This window comes from Syzygium oleosum, unplaced genomic scaffold (assembly GCF_021117445.2).
Source record: "Syzygium oleosum isolate NSW1041296 unplaced genomic scaffold, Sole_v2.1 Sole_v2.07, whole genome shotgun sequence".
Lineage (NCBI taxonomy): Eukaryota > Viridiplantae > Streptophyta > Magnoliopsida > Myrtales > Myrtaceae > Syzygium > Syzygium oleosum.
In genome coordinates this window covers 5,779,221-5,802,501 of record NW_026607491.1, presented here as the reverse complement: position 1 = coordinate 5,802,501, position 23,281 = coordinate 5,779,221, and the positions used below count along the sequence as shown (strand labels likewise).

Genomic DNA, 23,281 nt, shown 5'->3' with positions numbered 1-23,281 from the left:
ATCTTATAAAAATGTGGAAAATCAATGTATCCGTACATCCATAGGCTGTTTCTTTAATTTGAGTTCCTCTCAACATCACTACTTCTAATTGCCTGTTTTTGGCCAGGTAAAGGGTTATAGCGAAAACTAAGAACTAGCTACTACCTCTCGTATTTAAATTCCTCAACGAGCTTGACACTGATGGGGGTGAGCCATCCTGGAAGCTTTCAACACATTGTTGTCGTTCATGCTCGTTTTCTTTGATAAGCCTTAAATATGTAACCCAAGCAAAGACAAAGATAAGCCTACAGTACGCAGTGGTTTCTCCGAGCATTAGCTCGGAACTCGCTACTTCCCCCTTCAAAATACCAAATTGTAATGGGAATTGAACCGAGAGAGAGGGGGAGAGAGAGAAAGAGAGGTTGTCTTTTCGCTCGGGAAACAACCGCCTTTTTGTCGGTAGTAAGAACAGAAAGTGTTGATCGCATAAACAGGAAAGCAAATCGAAACAATGCCATCAGTTGGCCATGTGGATTAGGCCATCTTCCTAAGTATAATCTGATGCAGGGTTTAATAGAAGTGTACTCTGACCAAAAAACAGCTACAGCGTTCACGTTATAAAGAATTCACTTACGAGTCCAAGTACTGGTATACTTCTTTCCACTGGCATCAGAACTGATATATGTCTATATCAACAGCTTTAGTCTCCTACAGTATCGGACAAAGCTTCTAAACAGCATGTAAATAATGTCGATAAACAGGTTGCTGCTACAGAAAATCCCGCTATCAAGACACCATGATGTTACAGAAAGTTCAGATGTTTCAACCGTCTCCCTAAGTAAGACCTCATAGTTGACCGCCAATCAAGGGCTTCTCTACTTCCTCCGTTTCATGAATTTCAAGCGAATTTGGATATTCTCAGACGGTTTCCAAATCGCAGTGAGAATACTGCAAGCGATAAAGTTAAGGCGTAGGTCGCTCCGCTTGATATCATCCTATTGCACATCACTCTGAATCGATGATGCCCCCTATGTTTTGGCTAAAAAGTCCATAAATATTGTGCATTCCTCTATTCCAGCAGATACAACTGAGGTTAAAGATAAGATGCGCCAAACTAAGAAAGTAGTGTCACTCGCATTCGGCAAGCAAAATGAATAGGTCCTCGTCAGTAATTGCTCCCATCTCCATTGCTCTTTCCAGCGCACTGAGTCCCTCCCCATCCTTGATAGATGGCCGTGCTCCTCTGCATAACGAACACACTAGTTAATCCAAGCAAGTTTTACACACTGGGAAAGTTTAATAGAACAACAAATCATGGGCTGTAAACCCAGTTTCTCTCAATTAGCCTTCAGTTCCTTCAAAAGATGCCGCAAATAATAAGGCCATCAACTATTTCCAGCCAATATTAAAATTGAAGCTCCACTACTACTTGGTGGTCTAGTGAGATTCAACAAGACAATTCAAGATCCTTGAGAATGGCAAACAATCCTCTGTCTAGCAAAATGACTTTCCAAATCTGACTGCCAAATTCTGACCCAAATTTATAGGCAAAATTCCAAATAAGGGCCTGAAGTGCCCTCATCTTCTCAAATAAGGGTCCAAAGTGCATTTTGTTTCAAATAAGGGACTGAAGTGGCTATGTCCGTTTCAAAAAAGGGTCTGACTTATTGGATGATAAGGACATTTTCGTCCTTTTACTTTTTTGAGTTTTTTACTTTTTTTTGAATTTTTCCTTTCTTTTCTTTTTGTCCTTTTCCTTTTTTCTTTCTTTTTCTGGTTTTCTTCTTCGCCGCCAGCCACCAGCGAAGCCCGAGAAGGGCTGGGCGAGGGTCGCCCTCGCGCAGCCCTTCTTGGGCTTCGCCGGTGGCCGGCAAGGGCCACCCTCACCGGCAACAGGCTCGGGACGGCCTCGCCTGTTCCCGATGAGGCCGTCCCTCGCCTGTTGCCGGCGAGGGTCGCCCTCGCGCAGCCCTTCCTGGGCTTTGCCGGTGGCCGGCACAAAGAGAAAACCAAAAGAAGGAAAAAGGAAAAGAAAGGGAAAAAAAAGAAATAAAAATAAAAAAATATTTAAAATTAAAATGGTTTTTGGACGAAAATACCCTTGACCGGTCGGAATATTTCGCCGGCCGACGATCGGCGAGCGACCGGCAAGATCAAGCTCTTATTTGGGACCCTCATGGCCACTTCAGACCCTTATTTGACACAAAGTCTACTTCAGGCCCTTATTTGAGAAAATTATGGCACTTCAGGCCCTTATTTGGAATTTTCCCCAAATTTATAGGCAACTTTTGTGATAAGTTGTGAAAAGCAAAATGATTTTCTGTCTTTTATCATTGTCTTTTCAGCAAAGGCATCTTTGTATGATCATTGTAAATTTGGACGTGCATCAGAATTTCTAGGAAGAGCAAGAAGACTTTTGTAGCTAGGTCGTGCAGCCTGCCTACAAATTTTGTACACATAAATCGATATGAAACTGAATTACCTTTTGAGAAGAAACTTCGCTAATGAGTTGTTTCCCATGGATATGCAGTGGTGCAAAGGAGTCCTTCCATGGAAATCTTGCATATTTATACCAGCACCAAATTGCAGAAGCAACTCAAGCATCACTGGATTGCCTTGATGACAAGCCAAATGCAATAACGAACAACCTTGAAGACAATTTGCAGGTTCTCTGGGATCTTTCATTTGCAGGCAGTTGGCTGGATCATTCCGATTTATGTCAACTGAATCTAAATCAAAGGCCTCAGCCCCATCAACTTCATCAAAGATGCTATTAATGATATTCATATCTGAGGTCACCACAAGCCGATATACATCTCGCAAATTGTTGGTCTTGACTGCTTGCCAGATACTCTTGGCATGCAAACTTCCAGATGATTCGGAGTCTCTGACAATGAGCAACTTTTCTACATACTAAAAATAAGAAACAAAAATGAATTCATTTTGCAATTTCCAGATTATGTACAGTATTTAGTCAACACAATGAAGGAAGATGCAAGCAGGCAATTGCTCTGGGCAATGCAAATATACACACATATATATACATACAATTGATCCCAGCTAAAAGTGAGCCACAAATGACATGGATATCAAGACGCATCAATGAAACAAATATAACCTCCAGACTTTTCTTTTTATCTAAAGGTGTTGAAACAGTCTCTGAGGACAATTGTATGTATACACGTGTCTTGGCAATCTGTTTAATAAAAAAATAAATAATAAATATATAAATAAATATACAAGAAGAAGAAGAAGAAGAGCTTAAGAGCTAATAAACCCTGGTTTACCCTCAGAGAAATTTACATCACGGGAAGCTGCTATTAGTGCAATCTGACAGCTTTTAAATTAATCAGAAACATGCATTGATTAAGATTAAAATCTGAATTAAAATGAAAAGTACAAATCCCTACAATAGTATCAAGGCCTGCACATAAAACAGAGAAAGAGGCTGTAAAAGACATGAATGACACCTTACAACTAAATCTGAACTACTAACGAACATATCGATTATTGTCTTATGCAGCATTCGATGTGGATAAGATCCAACATAAATAGAAAGAATGCATTAAAGATGCTATCACCTTAAATTTAAAAGCTAATTGCAACTTTCAAGAACTTAACTTTAAAACCGATGGTAAGTCCATCCTTATACTATCTGCATAGGTTGATCGAAATATAAAGTAAATAGTACCTTAGCGTGGATGTACTTCTCCTTATAAGATACCGCATCATTTGGGCAAGGTTTACTCATTGAGGGGACAGCACCATCCGGCGCTTCTCTGCAGAGGATTTTCACACTCAAATATAGAAATAACAAAGATCAAGAACCGCTAGACAAACCAATTAATTTATCACTATAGTCAATAAAGAAAACCAAAACCACATGATTAGCGGATCACTTATCAAGTATCTACGGAAGCAGCAGGCAAGTCAAGCTAATGGAAGAAGCATGACAAAATTGTCCATATGCAAGGATATTGGACACTTTTTAAGCTTATCAATAACCGGATCATCTATTTTTTATGACAGCTTCTCTGTACAGGAGGCTCGAGGGCCAGTATCCTAAAAAGATTTGTTTTTTGGGTCCAAATGCTAAAAAGACAAAAAAGTTTTTGATGAAGTTTTAAATACATTTACCCTTTGTTTAAGGTTGCTCGAGCTTCTGACCAAAAAAAAGAAAAGGTTGCTCGAGCTGATCATGGGAATATGGCATGGGTTATTTCAACGCCGTACAGCCCGGTACTCTGCTTGGGGCATTTTCTCAATAAAGTTAAGTGTTTTGGAGATAGAAAAAGACGTTTTTCTTTTTCATGATAATAAAGCTTCCTGTTGCATAGTTATTGGCAACGTCCAAGTTTTGTTCTGCTTAAATAAGCAAAACTTGCTTTCCCTCCAAAATTTAAAAAAGAAAAAGAAATGTTTTAAGTTAGAGAAATTATGAAACAAATTATCTCTGACTCTAGATGTTAATATTTATATATTTTGAAAGATTCCGAGTGTTCAATGGTAAATAAAAGTTGAATTGTGAGAGCTGCAAGAAAAGAAAAGAGCAATTCTTGATTTAAAGTGAGGATACACATTATTTCTTGATTTAAAGAAGGGAAAATCTTTCATCTTCTAGGATAATTCGACTACATGATTACGGTCTAATACGGGGCTTTCCTAAGAAAATTTTCCATCAAGCATATGTTCATGGCAACTTTGAATCTAAGTTTGAGCAGCAATTGAACACACAAATTAGACTATCAACAGTACCTTCTTTTCCAAGGAAACAAGTTGAAATCCTATAAATGCCATTAGGTAGTTAAGTTATTGCTGAACAAAGAAGTGACTTCAAAATCCAACCAATCTACACCAGCAGCACCGCACAGACACATGACTAGCGCTCAAAAACCCAAGGAGATCATCCAACAGTGAGCTTTTAGATTAATCAGAAAAAGATCTTACTTTACTGTTTCATCTTGTAGTAGTCCCTCCCATATAGAGTTGCAGTAACTGTTACCCAATGCATGGAACAGATCCAAAACAGTAGTTTCCCACACTTTGACATCTAATGTTAGAGATCGAACCTGCAATGCATCAAAATGAGATCCTTCAAATTATTTCACTTTACCAGCAACCCCAGGTGCAGGCTACCAATAACTGGTAGAAAATAGTCACACTAAACTAAAAGTCAAAACATCATGTACAAGGATACATTATGTATAACAAAAATACATATTTTCAGTCACGTGCAAATGTATAGATCTTTCTCTTCTTCGTATGATTTATTTAGGACAGCTTACAGATAGAATAAGGCATGCTTGCAAGGCATTCTACGCTGAAATGGTCCCTGCATAGATGTTTTAATCACTAAAACTGTACTTCGCGCTGCAACATATCTAACTTATATCCAATAGCGACCTCACCCAGTAATTCTCAAGCAAATTATTTCCGAATCTCAAAAGAACAATTACTTGACAGTCTAACGCATGGAGGAACATAAAAAATACTCATTTTGCAAGAGAGAGAACCGCAGCTTTGTAAAACAAAACAATCAAGTGGCTGGAGTTTTTTGTACACATGGTTCAACTACTAAGTCAAAAACATTTGCTCCTCTAAAAATCTAATCAACAAAGAAGCACTTCAAAATGAATCGACCAAGAACTTAAGAATGCAGCACCATGTTGGCACTCGTGTATTCTAATCTGAGCATTGAAGGAGTAAGATGAGCACCATCAATGAAAACATGACAAGCTTATGATAATTAAGCTCTAATAAACGATTATACTTGATATGAAGCTGCCACAGCAAGCATCTATGGTTAGTGAAAACATCATGATCATCATCGCATGGTTTTTTGTCTTTAAGAACAGAAAACCTCCACGAGCACTACACGTAAAGGTGGATAAATAATTAACCCAAGCTATTGAGTTTCAAAAGGAGTGAACCTTGGAAATATGAACACCAAGATTGCGGTGGACACCAGAGCATTTGATGCATAATAAAATACCAAGGTTGAGTGAGGCCCAATCTGGTTCAGGTGAACCACATTCTGCACAAAGGTCATTTCCAGGTATACTCCTTAGAATCTTAGCCACAGAATCGTGTCCATCAAGCTTGATCATATCTCCAGAGCTATTATTTGCGTCTGCTGATCTAAAACCACGAGAAGCATTGTTCTTAGTAGTTTCTGCACTAAGATTTGGCTGCAGGAAACAAATTTAACTTGTGTTTAGCAGCAGCTCTATATTAAACGAGTGGAAAACCTTTTGAAAGGGACAAACCTGTTGAAGAAAATGCGAATTGAAAAGAGAAGCAATTGCTCCCTTGATTTTGTTTACCCAGTCCATCCTATCTGCTTCATTTTCAGCCTGAAAAAAAGGTAAGATAATGGTAGAAAATTCATAAATGTCTTCCTTTTGGTAAGGGAAAACTAAATGAATTATTGAAGAATAAATGAGCAAGTACAGGAACAACTAGGACAATACACCTATTATGAAAGATACAGGAAAACTAAGAAAACAGTACTTAGAGTTCAGAGCATTACAAGCTTTGCTCAATGTCTACCAAGTGCCACTATTGAAAGGTCTAGATGTTGGATTCTGGATAACAACTTTATTCTTAAATAGATATGAACATGTGGTAGATGTTGTCTTATGGAAACTAAAATCCCTACAATTTAATAACTACAAGCGATACCACCAAGTACATATTTTCATTTCGTTTTCTATCCTGCAAATTATGTATTTAGAGAATTTCCCCTTCTCCAGACAAATCAACCGTTGACCAGAAATATGTTTGCTTATTCAGTTCCAGCCAAGAAATTTGAAGAAAGAAAAGAGCATTGAACTCTCTGCTCAAGCGTTGTGAGCATTGAACCCTCTGCTCAAGGGTTGTGCGAGCAAACTTTTGTTCTAAAAGCTTAAGCTATCAGAATACCGGCACAATGCATATCAGAAGGATGCTAAGGTAGCGTTTCGAGGGGACTCTCTCTCTCTCAGCTAATTTTATAACTGACCAGTTAGCCAAATGCAGTAAACTCTTACTAGTCGACATATGAAGTATTTGATCCACTAATCTAGTAAAGTTTACTCTTTGACCTTTTATGTGTTGATCTAGTCTTGATAGTCTTATTCAACATTTGAAGTATTTCATCCACTAATTTGGTAAGATTTACTCTTCTTTGACTAATCATTAGTTACTCGGTCAACAAATAATTCTGCTGAAACAACAATTACACATAACAATCTCTAACCTTAATCTTCTGGATATTACATGGCTGACCAATCAATCCAACCTTATAATGGTCCTATACAAGAATAACTGATAGCACCCATATTAATGAATTAGATCCAGTTTCATACCATCAGAAAAGGTCATTTGTAAAGTGCAGGGGTACACTTTGATAATCACAGTCCAATTTTGGTAATGCAGTTCGCGCCAACAGAACATACGAGTTTTTATTTTTTTTTGTCGGAACAGAACATACGAGTTGAGTCATGCAAAAAGACATGCTAATTTACTGGTTGAAGCTTGCACCAAAGTTATGAATAATTAGCCTAGTTGATAGGGTAAAGGCTGATCATTGCCCCACCTGCAGTGTGTAGCTTTTTGATGGAGAAATTATTCTGAAACAAAGTCGTAGATCTGTGTTCTCTGCATCAATCTTTATTGTGGACGTATGAAGATCAAGAATACGGTAACCAAGAGTTTCTTCTCCAAAAGATGAACCTCTATTGTGCTTTGAAAGAAATATGCTGAAAACGCTGCTGTTTTGTTCAGCCGACAAGCTGGAATGATGTGATTGAGTGCCCTGAAACAGAACACACGAAAAATGTCGGCCATGATAGGTTTTAAATTTCAATGCATCTCCCATGAGCTTGTATGCGTTGTAGTAAATCAACCCAATCAGCAATAAAGCCATAGATTATACAATTGAATATGTGATTCTTTCCAATTTCGAAGGATTCTACCAAGATGAAATGTATAATTTTGACACCTATTGACTTATTCTACCAATTTTGATTGTAAAACATGGAAAGCTACACTGAAGTTTCTCCTTATCATAGAACTCGCAGTAACAGGCTGGGAAATTTTATAGCATTGAAAATTATATCTATTTTTTCAACTGAAGAAATTTTGCATCAATCCAAAACCTGGTAAAAAATGTGATTGGAGGATAATGCCAAACTGATGTTTCAAACTCGCAATAACACAGACGTACCCCTGATTTGGAACTTTTATTTCTGTAGTAATACAAAGTCCCGAGGTTGTCAAGGACAAAAAATCTCCTTTTCCAATCACCTCTCAAACTTGACGACCTTTTCAACAAATATCCCTGCTTGACAGTCTGGACCTGGAAAAAAAGAACTCAAATGAGTGACGTGGATCTTCCCCTGTCAATATCTCTTCAGGAAGTGATATTCTCAGAGTTGAGAGAATGTTCACTGATGACAACAGAGAAGATTCCAATGGTAACAATTATATTGTACTAAGCATCATAATCTACAATCAACTAACATTTCATTGATAATTATTTGAAGCGTTATTGATCAAGAAACCTACAAGATAAGTAGATAAGAAAAATCTAAATACTCATCTATAGTTCAATAAGTAACATCATACGGGACCATGGAGAGCGACTACTCAAAATAGATATGAATGCGGACAGTATTCTTCCTCACCCTAGTAAGACTAGATCTGCTCCTTCTTACTGGCTAAAATGGTGATGAAAGATCATAAGGAACATAATCCTCAAGATAAAAATTCTCTGTAGTTGGGTAGAACAGTCCCTTCGTTCAGACCTGTCTGAAAGATGCCTAAAGCTTTGAAACAGCTGCTAATTCTAATGATAGAAGTGTATAATAGTGTTTCAGAAATGTTCTCTTAGAGGAACTTGGAGTGGCAATCTGTTGCATAATTCACACTATGGATGAAATGTAAATTAGAATCAGAACTGTACTAATGCAAGGACACATGAAGGGACAATAAGCTTTTTGTATAGTAATAAGAAGAGGTTTTGCTTTGAGCCCTTATCTTGTAGTACAGTTAAGGGACAAGCTTATTAGTACATTCAAGATGTTACATCAGTATATGTTTTCAAATAGAGATGGCAAATGCTTGGATCAGAAATGCCTTTTGAGATGGTTCAGACAAAAAATTCCGTAAAACTCTTTCCTTTTTGTATTTTAAGGATAAACAACATTCTATTGAAAAAGGTACTACGTGGGTACCAACCCTATACAAAATGACATTCGGAGGGGAAGCCACCTCTATACAAAATTTATGAACAAAAGCCTGTTCTATCATTTCCCCACTTCAAGTAATGCAACATGCACAACCCATAGCAGCCCAATTGATTCCCATATTCAGCATATCAATATAGAAATAAAACTGCGATAAAATGACATCCCACTTGGCTGAGTGGAATGTTGGCTGTTGTTAGAATATCCAACCCAAAGCTTCAGCTCTCAAGCCACAAAAAACCCAGAAACAAGCGATGAGAGATACTTTAGCAGCTATTAACAAATTCATTATGCAGCACTGGTCTCTTGTAGTTGGAATGAGAATTTTTACAAAAATAATGAATTTGCCAACAACATGGTCGCAAGCTCCAACTATAAAAAGTAGATTTCGAATGCTAAAGTTAAGCATCAATTAACAGCCTTGCTTTATCTTTAGATTTAATTGCTGCGTGCAATAAACTTATACGTGAAGGGAAGAAACTCGATTTAATCAAAATCTCCAATAAGAAACCACATTAAAAAATTTGGAGTAGTTCTTCAACCTCCAAACTTACACGACAAGCCCGGCAAAATATCACTCCTTTATTCAGTAACTCTTAGGATAAGGATAAGGGTCGAAATCTATCATTAGCATTAACATGGAATTGGTAGCTTGTAATCATATGCTCACATACATATCAATTTAGTCGACAACATCCATTGCACAAAATCATGAGAACACATGAACAAATGTACATACTGAACAATGCAATTCGATTACCTCTCCACCTCTGGTAGATGTCGTGATTGTTTCAATGTCTCTGTAAGAATTTGCACCAGCAGCATTCGTGCCAACATCAGGGGGTTCGATACCACTTGAAGCACGTAAGGAGTCCAATTCAGCTTGGGTACGGAATTCCTGAATCCTTTTGGCAAGTCTGTCTTGTTCCACATTAGCCATCTCTTTCGATTGTTGAGCATATGTCAATACCTGATTTTAGAGGGAGCCATCATTTCATCCATTAACATCTCTGTTTATAACATGGGACCATATCTATAGAAAAGGGAAGAGTTGACTTCTGGTCATTGCATTCATCTACAATTGTAAGCCCTAACTTGCGAATTTGAGTATGAATCCTCATAGTTCCTCCAGTTTCTTCGAAGTACAGCACATCGCCTAAGTTAGATAAGCTAAACAACTCTTTTTGAACTTCCGCCTATAATGCATTCTTCGCAATAATATTACTACAAAATTTGTGAACTAGCCTGAGGGCTAAGGCTTTACATCATCCTCCCTTCAAGAAGAAAACAAGAGGGAGTTTTCTAACTTGTGCAGAAAAGGCTTCTCTGAGGGTTAGATTGTAGCACTGGTAATTTTAGGTTTAAGGAGAACAGCAGGGCAGCAGTGTAGTGAAAATAGCTTTAAGGTGATAACTCAAACTAGTAGGCTCTAAATAAAGCATTTAGTATACTCAAGAATAGACATAACAACTAGTGGGAGTAAATAACAAGAATCACTTGTCTAAATTCCTCATTCCATTCTTCCAGAAAAACAGAAAGCTTTTACGTTTTGGCCACCCAATAAGGTACTTCGCTCAGGAGAAATCATTGACACTCAATTCTTTGTTTTTGTAGACCCCATTTTGGATGGTGTTTAGTTTAACTCACATTTCTCACTTTTTCTTTAGATTTTTTAAAGTATGGATCTACATGTGAATGCCACACAACGACGTTTAGATTACAAAAGGATAGATTCAAGAAAGCACCAAGAGTAGACATAGATTCCCCCTTTTCAAATCCATTCTTCATTTCTTCCACACACATCTCTATATTTATGTCACATAATGAAGCCAACCAATAATGATTGAATTACCATCTCTAAGCAAAAGGCTAAGGCGCAATGCCAGTCAATGAACCATCTTTGTTCATGACATGTTCTCATATTGGCAACCGTTAAATGTAGTTGTATATAGCAACATGATTATGACTCTATACGTTAATCTATAATCAAAAAGAGATATTTAAATAATGTAAGATAAAGGGCTAGGAAAGATCATTTGGATGGAGATGGTTACAGTGATACTGTTATTTTGAAAGACTATGCTATACTAAAGGATGAGTTTGACATTTGCCATTTTTATCAGCAGATCTGTAGTGTAATCTATTTTGATGGACAAAGACCCCATTTCACATGGCCATATCACCTATGCAGAGCCATTTGAAGATGATAGACAAGCCACAAAACTTCCTATTCATATGAAGGCAAAATTGGGGAAATAAAATCTGATTTTGATAAAGTTTCAATTGTGACTGTACCTGGTGAATAAATGGCTCCAATTGACTCAATAACTCGTAACCCTGAAGCATGAACAGCACAAAAGAATGAATGCCGACAAGTTATGGTCAAAACAAGGCATATAGGAAAAACAAAAAGCACCCCACAAAAGCTGAAGAAGCAAACCTGCTTGAAATATCTCAGATGTGCGTCCATGATTGCACTTATAGATTCCAAAAATTCATACTTCTTTTTCGTTTCAATATTCATGAGTGCACTCACCTGCATTCCTTGAAACAATGATGGAATAACAATCAGAAGCAATAACATTGACCAAACGAGATAATTTCCAAGTAGAAAGAAAACAAACAAAGATGACATAAAGTAAACTTACTAGATTGAAGCGGCTTCTCTCAAATGCTGATTTGGAGTTTTGTAGATCCTGTCATCGCTAAGAAATGTAATAAATACCATTATCCCAGTAATTCAATTAATAGATTATTTGACCAACAGTTGAAAGAGGCCATCTCCATAAGAAATAAGATCACTCGTATTGACAACAATAATGACAACAAATGGAGACAGAAAGCCTTTCAGAGAGGGAGAGCCACCCAAAAATTCCTCCAGATAGTTTACAGAAGTTCAGCATTCAATATTTCCTTTTTTCCTCTTTTGTATCGACAAGACAAAGTGCCGAACATTCTCAGATTTGATGCGATATTTGATAAGCAGAATAAACAATTCAGGGATATCAAAGATCCTATACCGAGAATTACCTCTTCCAGTTCAGCAACAATGTCTCCTCTCGTACTCCTCTTCAAAGACACAAACTTTTCACGGGCCTGCCAATTAGAACATACATAACCCAAAATGTCATGACAATGAAATCAGATTTCTAGAAAGAAAATAAGGCATCTATATATTAATATCCAAATCAGATTATCGTTCTCATATGATGGCTTCCTGTAAGCCATCAGTTCCTTCTTATAAAACCCCACCAACAAGCTAAGCTCCAAACTAAATGAGAAAAAGAGAGAGGCAAAGAGTGAAGGACTGACCAATACATGATACATCCATTGACAGAAATCACCTTCTTGGACACTGAAGTATAACAGCATAGATTCCAAATGTTTTTCGTAGTTTGTGTAGTGCTACTATTCTACCATGTATTATGGACCTCAAAATATACCAAATAACCGATGGGACTCAAGGCCTCCGACATGAGGTCCATGGCAATGGCTTTGTTCCTAATAACACCACAAGTACCTAGGCCATAATGACACCTGAATTCAACATAACCTTTGAGAGGAACCTCTTTAAAGATGTATAGGCCAAATGCTGATGTACAGAACATCTTGTCAACAAAAACTAATATCCATGCGCAATTCTTCGTTGATAACTATCCCTGAGAAGTGATCCCATTTATGCAAGATGCCCAAAGAGTCACCACAGTACAACTCGTAAAACACGCCAGGCTCGTGTGTCCCACGAGCAGGGACTTGAGTAGCGCAAGGGATCCGTGAGTCACTCCCTTTGATGCACAAATGAGAGAGAGTCACGAATATGCCCTAGCGTAACTTTTTTTATGGGTAAAAAGATCAACTGGGTGCAAACCCATATACAACAAGAGTTCACAAAACCAAAAGAGAGCTCAATTACAGGACAAAGCATCTATTATATCAACCAAATCATTTACATCCATAAGCAAGTTTCCACTTAGTAAAAAGTGTATAACTTTAAGCCAATTTTCCATTTAAAAAACAAAAGACTCCTCTCCATCAAAAGCTCTGTTGTTCCGCTCCATCCAAATCAACCAAAAAACAGAGAGGAATTGAAGTAATCCTTCTTTTCTTGTTGCCCTGTAAGTGAATGCCCTGCCAGGCCCAATAGAACCTCCAATAACCCAAGATATAAAAAACGCAAGCATGGGAGGCTGTCCAAACCATTCTCGTTCAAGAAAAATAAAGGAGGAGAAAACGCATGGTCTCTGCCTCCTTTTTGCAGAGGAAACACCTACGAACCGGCACTTTGCCTCTTTGTTGTAAGTAATGATTCATTCCCAAGTTGCTTCCCAAGTGAAAAAAGAAACTCTTGCCGAAAACCTCATTTTCCAAATTGCTTTCCAAAGAAAATCTATTCTACCACCAACAATGTTCCATCTAGCAACTTTGACTCGAGCTCCAATACTAATTCTAGTCGGCTACTAACACTTGAACAGCTTGTAAGTAGTCGAGTATCTAAATTTTCAAATTAAAAAGTATTAAGATGCACAGCAACTTCTTATAAACCATTTTGCATTAAATAAATTCAAGTTTTTTAAACACTAGAATTTTTTAGTTTAAAACCTCATTTTCATTTATGATTCCAAACTGTGAATGTTTTCTCTAAGTACAGCAAGAAAAGGCATTCATTTTGAATTCAATGTGGATGGAAGGTTTAATCCTAAGTTATAACAGTAATTTCAAGGTTCAATGATAAGGATTATTGTTTCTGTGATCTAGAAAGTTTGACCATGTTTTCGGGGTTTAGTCTCTGATTTAAAAAAATGAGGTTTTAGTCTTAAAACTTTCATTTAAGTCCTAGACTGTCATTGTTGTCAAATCTGGGCAACAAAACTTAACAGAGAGTTGACATCATAATTACATAGGTCATAACCAATATAGAGAATCAAAAGGTGACCCAAGAATACCCTCAAAACTTTTGTCATGTCCAATAATCACGTCCCAAATCCATCGCAAATGAGGGTCAACAACCAAAGATTGCCCAAAAATGAAACCTAAGGGAATAAAAGCTTAGTTTTAAATATTAGGGACCAAGCTATACAAAATGGTCAAGTATTAGGGACCAAAGTGTTGCTTTCCATACTTTTTAAGTCTAAATCTGAATAATCTTGCATTCTCCTAGTTTAATTGTTTCTCTTTTTCATTTAGCTTTTTTATATGTTACTTAGTCTCTTTTCACCAGACATTATTGGTTTCTCCAACCCTAGAATTTTTATCTTTGTTCTAGCTTGAATTCTTTCTAATTTAGCCCTTGTTTTGGTTCTGGTTTTACATCTCTATTCACATCATATAAGTTATCCAGAAGTTTCATAATCAATATTTTGTTTCCTAGTTTTTCTAATATATAATTTTCCATGATATCAAGAACTTTTTTAATTAAGTCTCAGCATTTGTCGCGTGTTATTCACATATAAGCAGCACCATATTTTTTGAGAGATGATCAGGCTTGTTGGAACACAATCGTGCTGCTATTTTTCATGCAAGGCAGGCTGGTCAGGTAAGGTGTTTCACATGGTTGTGTGCGCGTGTGCACGCCCATATGTGCATGTCAGAGAGAGAGAGAGAGAGAGAGAGAGAGAGAGAGAGAGAGAGAGAGAGAGAGAGAGAGAGAGGCAATTACAAAAATTGAAATTTAGTAATAAGACTTGTGAAATTTATGTATAGTCAAATCTCAATACCTGATCATAAGAGTGTCCGGTTTTGTCAAAGCGTCGTCGGGATTCCTGTGAAACAATTGCACATGCAAGCAACAAAAGCAAAAGCATAAAAGTTTCATTGCAACAGGTCACTCACATCGTCATACAATAAAAGTGAGCCTATTGATGAACAATGGTAATGAGATGTAACTGTAATGTTCAATTTGACATATTAAAAGTAAACCTGTCTACTAAGTCCAAACAATTTCAAATGGCACCACTTTTCTTATTGTCAATAAGAACCGAAGACTCCAGCACATTTTGAGAACAGAACTAAAGAATATTGTCAAAATACCAATGGATTTACAATATTCGATAGGTATTACTGGGTCAAACAACTGTTTGGATTGCTTATCCACTCTGAGCATGGAAAGGTTTTCAGCGACGAGTATAAGAGTAGCAAATAACATTCTACAGTCCCATGGGGATGAAAATTTTAAACAAAAGAAACAGGAGATGTTTGGAATGACCAGTGCTAGATCTTCTCTTCACAATTATAAATGACTTTAAGCTCTATATTTGTGATTAACTCAGCCGCTTCCAGTTAATGGCTGCTCTCTTGTGCAATTTATTGACTGTATTGGGCTTTTTATTTGATATAGGTAAAAGATAAACTACTATAGGGCACCAAGTGGGTGCAAACCCACATATAAAAAGAGCTCACGAACCCAAAAAGAGCTCAGTTACGAGACAAAGCATACTACGTCGAAGAAAGCATTTACATCCACAAGTAAGTTTCCACTACACCAAAAAGTGTAAGAGTCAACCAATTTTCAATAAGATGTTATTGACTATCTTATATCTGATATTGTGCATGGCTTACCACCCCTCCCTGCCAACCGATAATTCTCTTCTACTGAAAAATGTAAACAAGAAAGGATGCACCAGGAAAAAAAAATTCTATACCTTCGCCTCTTGCATATCCACATTTACAAACTGCGTCAAGCGATCAACCAATACATGCTCCACCTGTAAAGAAACTTTATATTATATCCAACCTTTCTTTTTTTTTCCAACCATAAATTATATCATATCAAATTCTGATAAGCTATTTCAAGCAACTGAAATTGGCCCACAACCACCATGACATGGATATTGCTATACAAAAGCTCCAGAATAGTCTGAATAGATGTAGCATGTGGAGAATAACATAAGACTAATGAAAAGCCATTTAGATCCAACCTTTCTTTTCTTTTTTTCCAACCATAATTTATATCATATCAAATTCTGATAAGCTATTTCAAGCAACTGAAATTGGCCCACAACCACCATGACGTGGATATTGCTATACAAAAGCTCCAGAATAGATGTAGCATGTGGAGAATAACACAAGACTAATCAAAAGCCATTTAGATCTATACCTAATGTATAGACCCCCGCTATAAAATGGTTAATGACCAGTGGCCATGCATATTTATTGATTACTAAAGCACTTGGCTTCTTTATGCGCCCACTTATGCTCTATGCTTGAATCAAAAAACGACAACTAAGAGGAAGATGAAGGCTACATCAATTACTGATGATGATGAATTTAGGAACCTAGTGTCACCATCAATCACACATCTCCAACATCACCCGCACTGCCTCACCGGGTTTTCTCTCTCTCCCAGCTACTCTCTGCTCTTCATCAGCCTCTGATAACCCTACCTCTTGTATTTTCTTCTCTACCCACCTCTCTTCATTAAGCAAAAGTTATTTGATGCTAGTGAGAACACCCAAAAAACTATTCAAAATGAAATAAATCATGTTCTGCAAAAGATGGTGGTGGCCAATCAGCATAGAATGAGTTGCATGGGCTTGAAAAGGCAGGAAGATAACTTACAATACAAAGCAATTAGATCACTTATAGAAGTTCGGGACTTCCTAAGCCATGTGAGATTTAAGCTGGGACATGAGAGGAGAACTCACTTTTGGCATGACATTAGCATGACATTGAGTCTCCCAAGAAACATATCCCTAATTTCTTCCAAATAGAGAGAAAATTGTCCTATGGAAAAGGACTAAAGCAATGATTCGATAGTGAAATCTATCTCAAGATATTCAACCTCAAGGTCAAAGGTTCAAGGCAAGGTAAGAAAGGAAAGCAATCTTTCTACGGACTTGGCAAATACTGATTCTTACTGTTCTAGACCAGATTTTCCTTGGAAAACAGTTTGAAAAAGAAAGTTTCCAATGGAAATCTCTCCTTCTGATTGGGAAAGCATGTGGCGATGGATTCTATGCTTGGAGAACAGTAAAAAGAGGTGCCGAGCATTGCCAAGCCATTAAGTTTTGTAGAGTAGGGAACAGAAAGCGGTGCCTCACATCTTTCCCCCCCTGCTCTTGGACGTGACAGTTTTGGACTACATCTCATGCCTCTAAAGGGATGAACTGTGCTATGGCAGGTTCAATGGAGCAAGAGATTTGGGCCTGGCGAGGCACAAACCTCCAAGAAGAAAGAGTTCATCTCTGCTAGTCCTCTCTCATTTATGCTAGTTTGCAAATTCAGAAGCCTTAACAATTTTTTCCGGGATAGACAGTTTAAAGCTTCAGACTTTTGGCATAATGAAAAACTTTCAAGGTTGAAATGCTTCAACAAATATAAGATATTCTCTCTATTTTTGATGCCCTTTTCTTCTGAACATGAGTCAGCACCTTCTTCGTGCCTCTTTAGTGAAACTTTCCATTTCGCTGACCAAAAGAATCATCCTTCATAGATGTCTTTCTTAATAATATTAGAAATGCTATCTATTACAACATATTAAGCTATCTTACTAGATGCAATGCAAGCAATTACCTGGGAACGCAAAAGCTCCTTGTAAGAAGCAAGCTCATGAAATGCTGATATGAACTTGGATATCACAGGACCTGAGACAAGTAGAGGATGGAACAAAATTTGAATGACTCCTCCAAAACCATCTGGAACAGGGATTTTACCAGTTGATTCATTTGTTTTAAGGAAAAATTCAGCACAAGAAACCTAGAATAAAGGACTGACCAAACTCAAGCATTGGGGAAGAAAAGGCAAGTAGTCTGAACAAAGCACTAGCTTAGCCACTCCATATTAATACATTTGCTTATTGTCATATCCCACCGTGCCAGTTGTATCAAAGATAACAATGTAACAGCAGGACTCATAGAGTAAATGGAAAAACAACTCAGTTAATTATATCAAGTGAATGATGCTGTATGTCCTCATACAGTCGTCACATCTCATTCCTATGTTTAATTGTACGAAATATGAAAAAGTAGCATGCTCAACTTTATTAGTTTTAAAGTACATAACAGGAAGAGTGAACGGTAAATGCACGAGGCTTTTTTATTCTTTTCTAACAGCAATCAACTACAACATACCCAATTAAGAAGTGCCAACCTGGAAACAAGCAGATAATGCAAATACAATACACAGTTTTTAAATTATCCACAACAAGACTTGAGTTGTTATTGTACATCTCAAAATTCAACAAACAAAAATATAAGCAAAAATACGATGGGGCTTCAGGTTTTAAATGGTTTACTCGACGAAGTAAACCAGAAAATTGCTCAGACTTATATTGATAACCTCCTATTGACACACTAACTGGATCATCCTGTCCACCACCAAATGCTTCCAAGGAATCTACGAATGTTGTGTCCGCATTACATGCTTCACCAAGAGATGCCCTGAAAGAGCAGACATTAAACATTAATCCAGTGCATGGCCTATTACTCTAGCTTTGAGCAAGCATATGGGAGGGTAAGTTCGATTTGAGAATAAAATTAGAAACGTCACGGAGGTTCCTGGTAAGGTACTTTACACAGTTAGAAAACCAAAATGGTGGATGTGATATATTTAGGACTTCTAAATCCAGTTCATAAATGAGGGAAAGCTAGAAAATAAGGCAGATTGCCATGACAGCTGTCGTGTTTTATTGAATATGCATGACGACCCCAGTTCTTTCAAAATATCCACTAATTCCCATTAAAGCATGTTGGAGGTTTAAAGGTTTAAATATCATTGACTAATTACTTAGAAGGTTTTCATCAACTGCTTTTATTGCCAGGTGAAGCTCCACAATAACAGTATAGTGTTTTTTTATATAACAGAACAAAAGACAATGCAATTATCATGTCTGTCAGAAAATTATAAACCAAAAGCCAAATCCTCCTAAAAGCTTCCAATTGTATTCGTTCATATTTGAAATTTCTAGCTGATATCGCGCACCCTCTTTAGTAACTACTTTAGAATGACAGTTTTTCCCCTCATGTTCCAGCCATATAAGGTAAATCGAAGCAGCTGAAAATCCAAATCCCTCAGTGGGGCCACTTAATCATATCTACTGAAGATACTCCATGGGGCCACTTAATCATACGATTCCCAAGGCAAAATGAAGAAATCACCACGTAACGACCCACTAGCATCAGAGAATGTTTAGAGAAAAGTGCCACGAAGTAAGCTTTGCGAAACCAACAAAGCTCCTAGGGGCAGTAAGGAAGTTTCTCCCAGTCATACACGAAAGGTCCCAGAGCTGGTCATCTGTATTCCTTAGATATAGCAAGAACAGACAATTGCCCACATAAGGCAAACGCCTTAAGTCATTATTTTAACGAAAGAGAAAAGTTTTGGAGGCAGGGGTTGCAAGGATAGAGAGCATAGTACTGCAGGGGAGTCCATAGTATACAGTAGCAGATATGACAGGATGTACTTTACATTCAAGTGCACATAAGCATCCTCATACTGAAGTACCACTGGTGAACTATATATTATAAAATGCCCACCAAATAAAAATTCGCTATCCAATCGACGAGGCAATAGAAACACTATGTAGACTGATCAGTATGGACCTTGGCATTGCAAAACAGGGAATTGACCTCTCCAATTCGTTTACAACCCAGTCCGCCATGTACTTGCGCAACTGGAAAAAAAAAAGGGAAAAAGAAAAGGAATGGCACAATGTAAGCCACTTACATAAATTTTGCGGAGCCTCTGTATAATGTCTGGCAACGCTCTTTCAACTCCTCCGCCATTTGTTCTAGAGAAAAAATCTGTATTGCCATTTGAGCATAGCGTTATGATTACTATAAGATGAAGACTTCTACAAAGTAATTCGAAAGTTCATCGCCAAATCGCCGCGAGGATAATTCAATGCCAGGACAAAAAAAAAAAAAAACAAAGTTGCGCACGAGTCATATTAAGAGCAGAATCAATATGCTTCAACATGCGAAACCAATCAAAATCAGCTGAACCGACAAGTAACCTAGTACAGACCAAAGCGCAAGCCTCGAAAGACGCGACCAGGTATCGAACGTTACCACACAAAGGAACAGCCCGAATGAAACGAAAGAAGACGGCGGAAGCAGCCAAAACAAAAAAAAAAACATCCACCTACTCCACGAATGGATCAAGCAAACAACTAATTGCTCCATCGAGGTCGTGCGGCGGTCTCCGCGAGGAAGCGCGGAGCGAGAAGAACGACGAGTCAAATCGAAATCGAAGAGAAAAGAGAGAAAGGGGAAATCGACAGAGCGAGAGAGATGACCTGCTTGTGAAACATGGGGGAGTCGTCGAGCTTCATGAATGCCGCCATCTCTCTCTCTCTCTCTCTCTCTCTCTCTCTCTCTCTCTCTCTCTCTCTCTGCGTGCGTGCGAGAATGCTGGTTGGTGGAGCAGAGGAAGACTGCAGATCTGCGTTGGGAGAAGAAGCTGCAGAGAGATCGGAATCGGACCGGCGTCAGAGGAAGGAGGAAGACGATGAATTTTATTTCTTTATCTATTTCTTTTTTTTTCCCTTTTCTTTTTAATTTGTTTTTTTTCTTGGTCTGTTGTCGTTGCCATTGGGAGGAGACAAAATGCAACGTCGTCTTGTGGTGAGACCGCGATGGGGAGGGATGCACAGGTCAACATCGCCGCGCGCCGACCGGGCAATCCCCGAGCCATAAAAAGTTTTCTTTTGCTCCTCTAATTTATGTCAAATGTACAATTTAGTCCTTTGATTTTGGAAAAATGACGTAAATAATCTATGAGCTTTGACTCAATGCGTAATATGATCCCTGAATTTTTAATATGTTCAACGTGATCCCTGAACTTTAGCTCAATATGTAATGTCATTCCTGAACTTTCAATTTGTTCAGTGTGGTCCCTGAACTTTTGATACATATTCAATCTAATCATTGGATTATATGAAAAATATTCAATATTGTCCCTAAACTTGAATTTATAAAAGGATGACATTGAAATTTTTCATACAGTTCGAGAACTAACTTAAACATGTATCAAAAGTCTGGAGACCACATTGAGCAAATTAAAAATTTAGAAACTACAGTAAATATTGAGCTAAAATTCATGGGGCATATTGAACAAATTAAATTTCATAGACCATATTTTACAATTTGATCAAAATTCAGAAGTTATTTGTGTCATTATCTCTTAAGTTTTTTTAATTTCCCTATTTAAGTCCTTGATTTGTCTAGTTTGTGCAATCAAATCCTCCACTTCATATGACTATAAAGCGGCGGTTTGTAATAGTTAGGTAGAAAAAACAGAGCACAAGCTATTTCAAAATTGCAATTGAAGTTGTTTTTGGCCCAACCTAAAATTCAAGTTTAACAAATAAGAAAAATTTACAAAATAACAAAAATGATAAGAAAAAAAAGGTAAGGAACAAAATGTAAGGTGGAACGGTTGAGAGCGAGGGAGCAAAGCCCTGATGTCTCTTTGCCGTGGTACCGGTGTCACTTTAGATTTAGAGAAATAGAGTCGAGATGTGCAAAGGAATTAAGAACTACCGAAACCGAACCGAACCAGACCGGCCTAGAACCGGTGGTTCTCATGAAAACAATCTAGTTTCCGATTCAAGGCATGGAACTGCCCACCCAAACTGGACCAGTATATGTGTATACATATATTAAAAAAATGAGAGCATTCATTCTAAAACCACAATATCATTTCGTGTTTGATAAGTAAGACAATCATGCATATTTCGTTATTATTCTTACCTTTTATCTTTTCACTAAATTCACCATTATATTAATTGATGAATGCAAATCTGTAGGAATTGGAGACTGATTCAATGGATCCACTTGGGGACCAGTTCCATGGATTCACCGTTATTTTGCTTTTTCAACATAACTTTTCTTTTTTCCGCGATGATTAGCTTAATCTAATGACTAATCTCTCTTGATCTGATAGCAACTCTTGCGCATGATACTAGCGGGCTACGATCCATGCCTGACGAACCACACCACGGCTTACTTTAACCTTCCCGATGTGCAATGCGACGCTGCAGGTGAATGTCGCCCTAATCCCTCAACCATGGTGCCTCTGCAGGTGATTAAAGTATAATTTCTTGATTTTCTTGAATATGAGGCTAATTATAAAGATATCAATCTTTGCTAATTTTGGGTCAAATATTAATTAAGCTTCGAGGTGAACCTTTCTTGGAAAGACATGCCCTTTTTCGGTCCGCCCGGTACTGAAGAAGCTCATAGGTGGGGGTATTCGCTTATGGTCTTCAGGTAAGTCGATTAGTTTAATTTACATTCATTAATTAAATTGGTAATTTCGGGTTTCGTTTAATTAATTTAAAAACTTCCGCGATGCAGTGGAGACACGGACCGGAGGATACCGGTGACGTCGACTCGGTACACATTGAACAAGCTCGGCCTCGACATCACGTAGTGGTACAAGGGCAGAGAGATAATTTCCTCTATTAGTCTCTAACTATGATAATATAACTTACCGCACCCTTTAATTTTTCGATCGCATCATAATTGCAGACACAATCCAATTTGATGGTGGCCCTAATAGATAAAATCGATATTGGGAATTTAGTAAAGTTCATTTGAACTTGTGAGCAATTTTTATTTTGTGCATGTTTTTTTTATTCTTTTTATTTATTTTGGCTGAAAATTATATTTTTTGTGTGGTCTAGGTCAGAGGTTGGACTATTACACCGACGGGTTGACTTTTGTGACGTTGAGGGGAGCAGGGCATCAAGTTCCCACTTTTGCCCCTAAGGGACTGTTTGGTAACCTGCCAAACAGTACTCGATTCTATTATTTTGTTTTCGAAAAAAAAAAAAGAATAAAAATCTGTTTGGTAAATTTTTTGTTCCCAAGCACAAATTTGTTCCTAGAATTAATTTTGGAATATAATCAAGAATAAAAAAAAAGTTGATTCTTGATTTTGGGAACAAGAATTAGAAATGGAAAAGAATTTTGCTTTTCCTTCTTCTTGGTTTTGTTCTTCGTTTTCTTCTTGACCGTGGCCGGTCGCCGGCGATCGGCCACAGGCGGCATCGCGGCCCTCGCCTGTGGCCAGCAAGGGCTGGATCCTCGCCAGTGCCAACAACCTGGTCATGGACCAGGGAAGGGGAAGGAGAAAAA

General features: G+C 37.7%; 1 protein-coding gene across 5 annotated transcripts; it reads right to left on the bottom strand.

The window, feature by feature from the left end:
• Positions 1–566: 566 nt before the first annotated feature.
• LOC115677026 (ADP-ribosylation factor GTPase-activating protein AGD2-like) lies at positions 567–20,670 on the bottom strand. Of its 5 annotated transcripts, none has more exons than XM_056313124.1 (20): positions 20,535–20,645; positions 20,437–20,498; positions 19,866–19,942; positions 18,480–18,580; positions 17,715–17,785; positions 15,845–15,907; positions 14,921–14,965; positions 12,237–12,302; positions 11,855–11,902; positions 11,647–11,742; positions 11,502–11,543; positions 9,967–10,176; positions 8,186–8,317; positions 7,556–7,774; positions 6,246–6,332; positions 5,910–6,167; positions 4,927–5,048; positions 3,671–3,758; positions 2,462–2,892; positions 567–1,222 (listed from the first exon to the last, which is right to left on the bottom strand). In XM_056313124.1, exons 2-20 carry the CDS (start codon positions 20,482–20,484, stop codon positions 1,108–1,110), a joined length of 2,319 nt encoding a protein of 772 aa, XP_056169099.1. In that variant the 5' UTR covers positions 20,485–20,498; positions 20,535–20,645; the 3' UTR covers positions 567–1,107. The 5 variants fall into 5 exon arrangements, with proteins under 5 accessions (XP_056169099.1, XP_056169100.1, XP_056169102.1 ...); XM_056313125.1 differs by having other exon boundaries at positions 20,437–20,492; positions 20,535–20,630; XM_056313127.1 differs by lacking the exons at positions 20,437–20,498; positions 20,535–20,645 and adding an exon at positions 20,283–20,327.
• Between the last annotated feature and the right edge of the window lie 2,611 nt (positions 20,671–23,281).

What these genes read in the sequence shown, in the direction of transcription:
- LOC115677026 (XM_056313124.1), bottom strand. Translation starts at nt 20,484, where the DNA reads ATGGCGGCATTCATGAAGCTCGACGACTCCCCCATGTTTCACAAGCAG. An exon ending in AGAGGCTCCGCAAAATTTAT is followed by an intron (nt 18,581 to 19,865) that starts GTAAGTGGCTTA and finishes CTGCTCTTTCAG; the next exon opens with GGCATCTCTTGGTGAAGCAT. An exon ending in TTGTTGCTGAACTGGAAGAG is followed by an intron (nt 11,903 to 12,236) that starts GTAATTCTCGGT and finishes TAGCGATGACAG; the next exon opens with GATCTACAAAACTCCAAATC.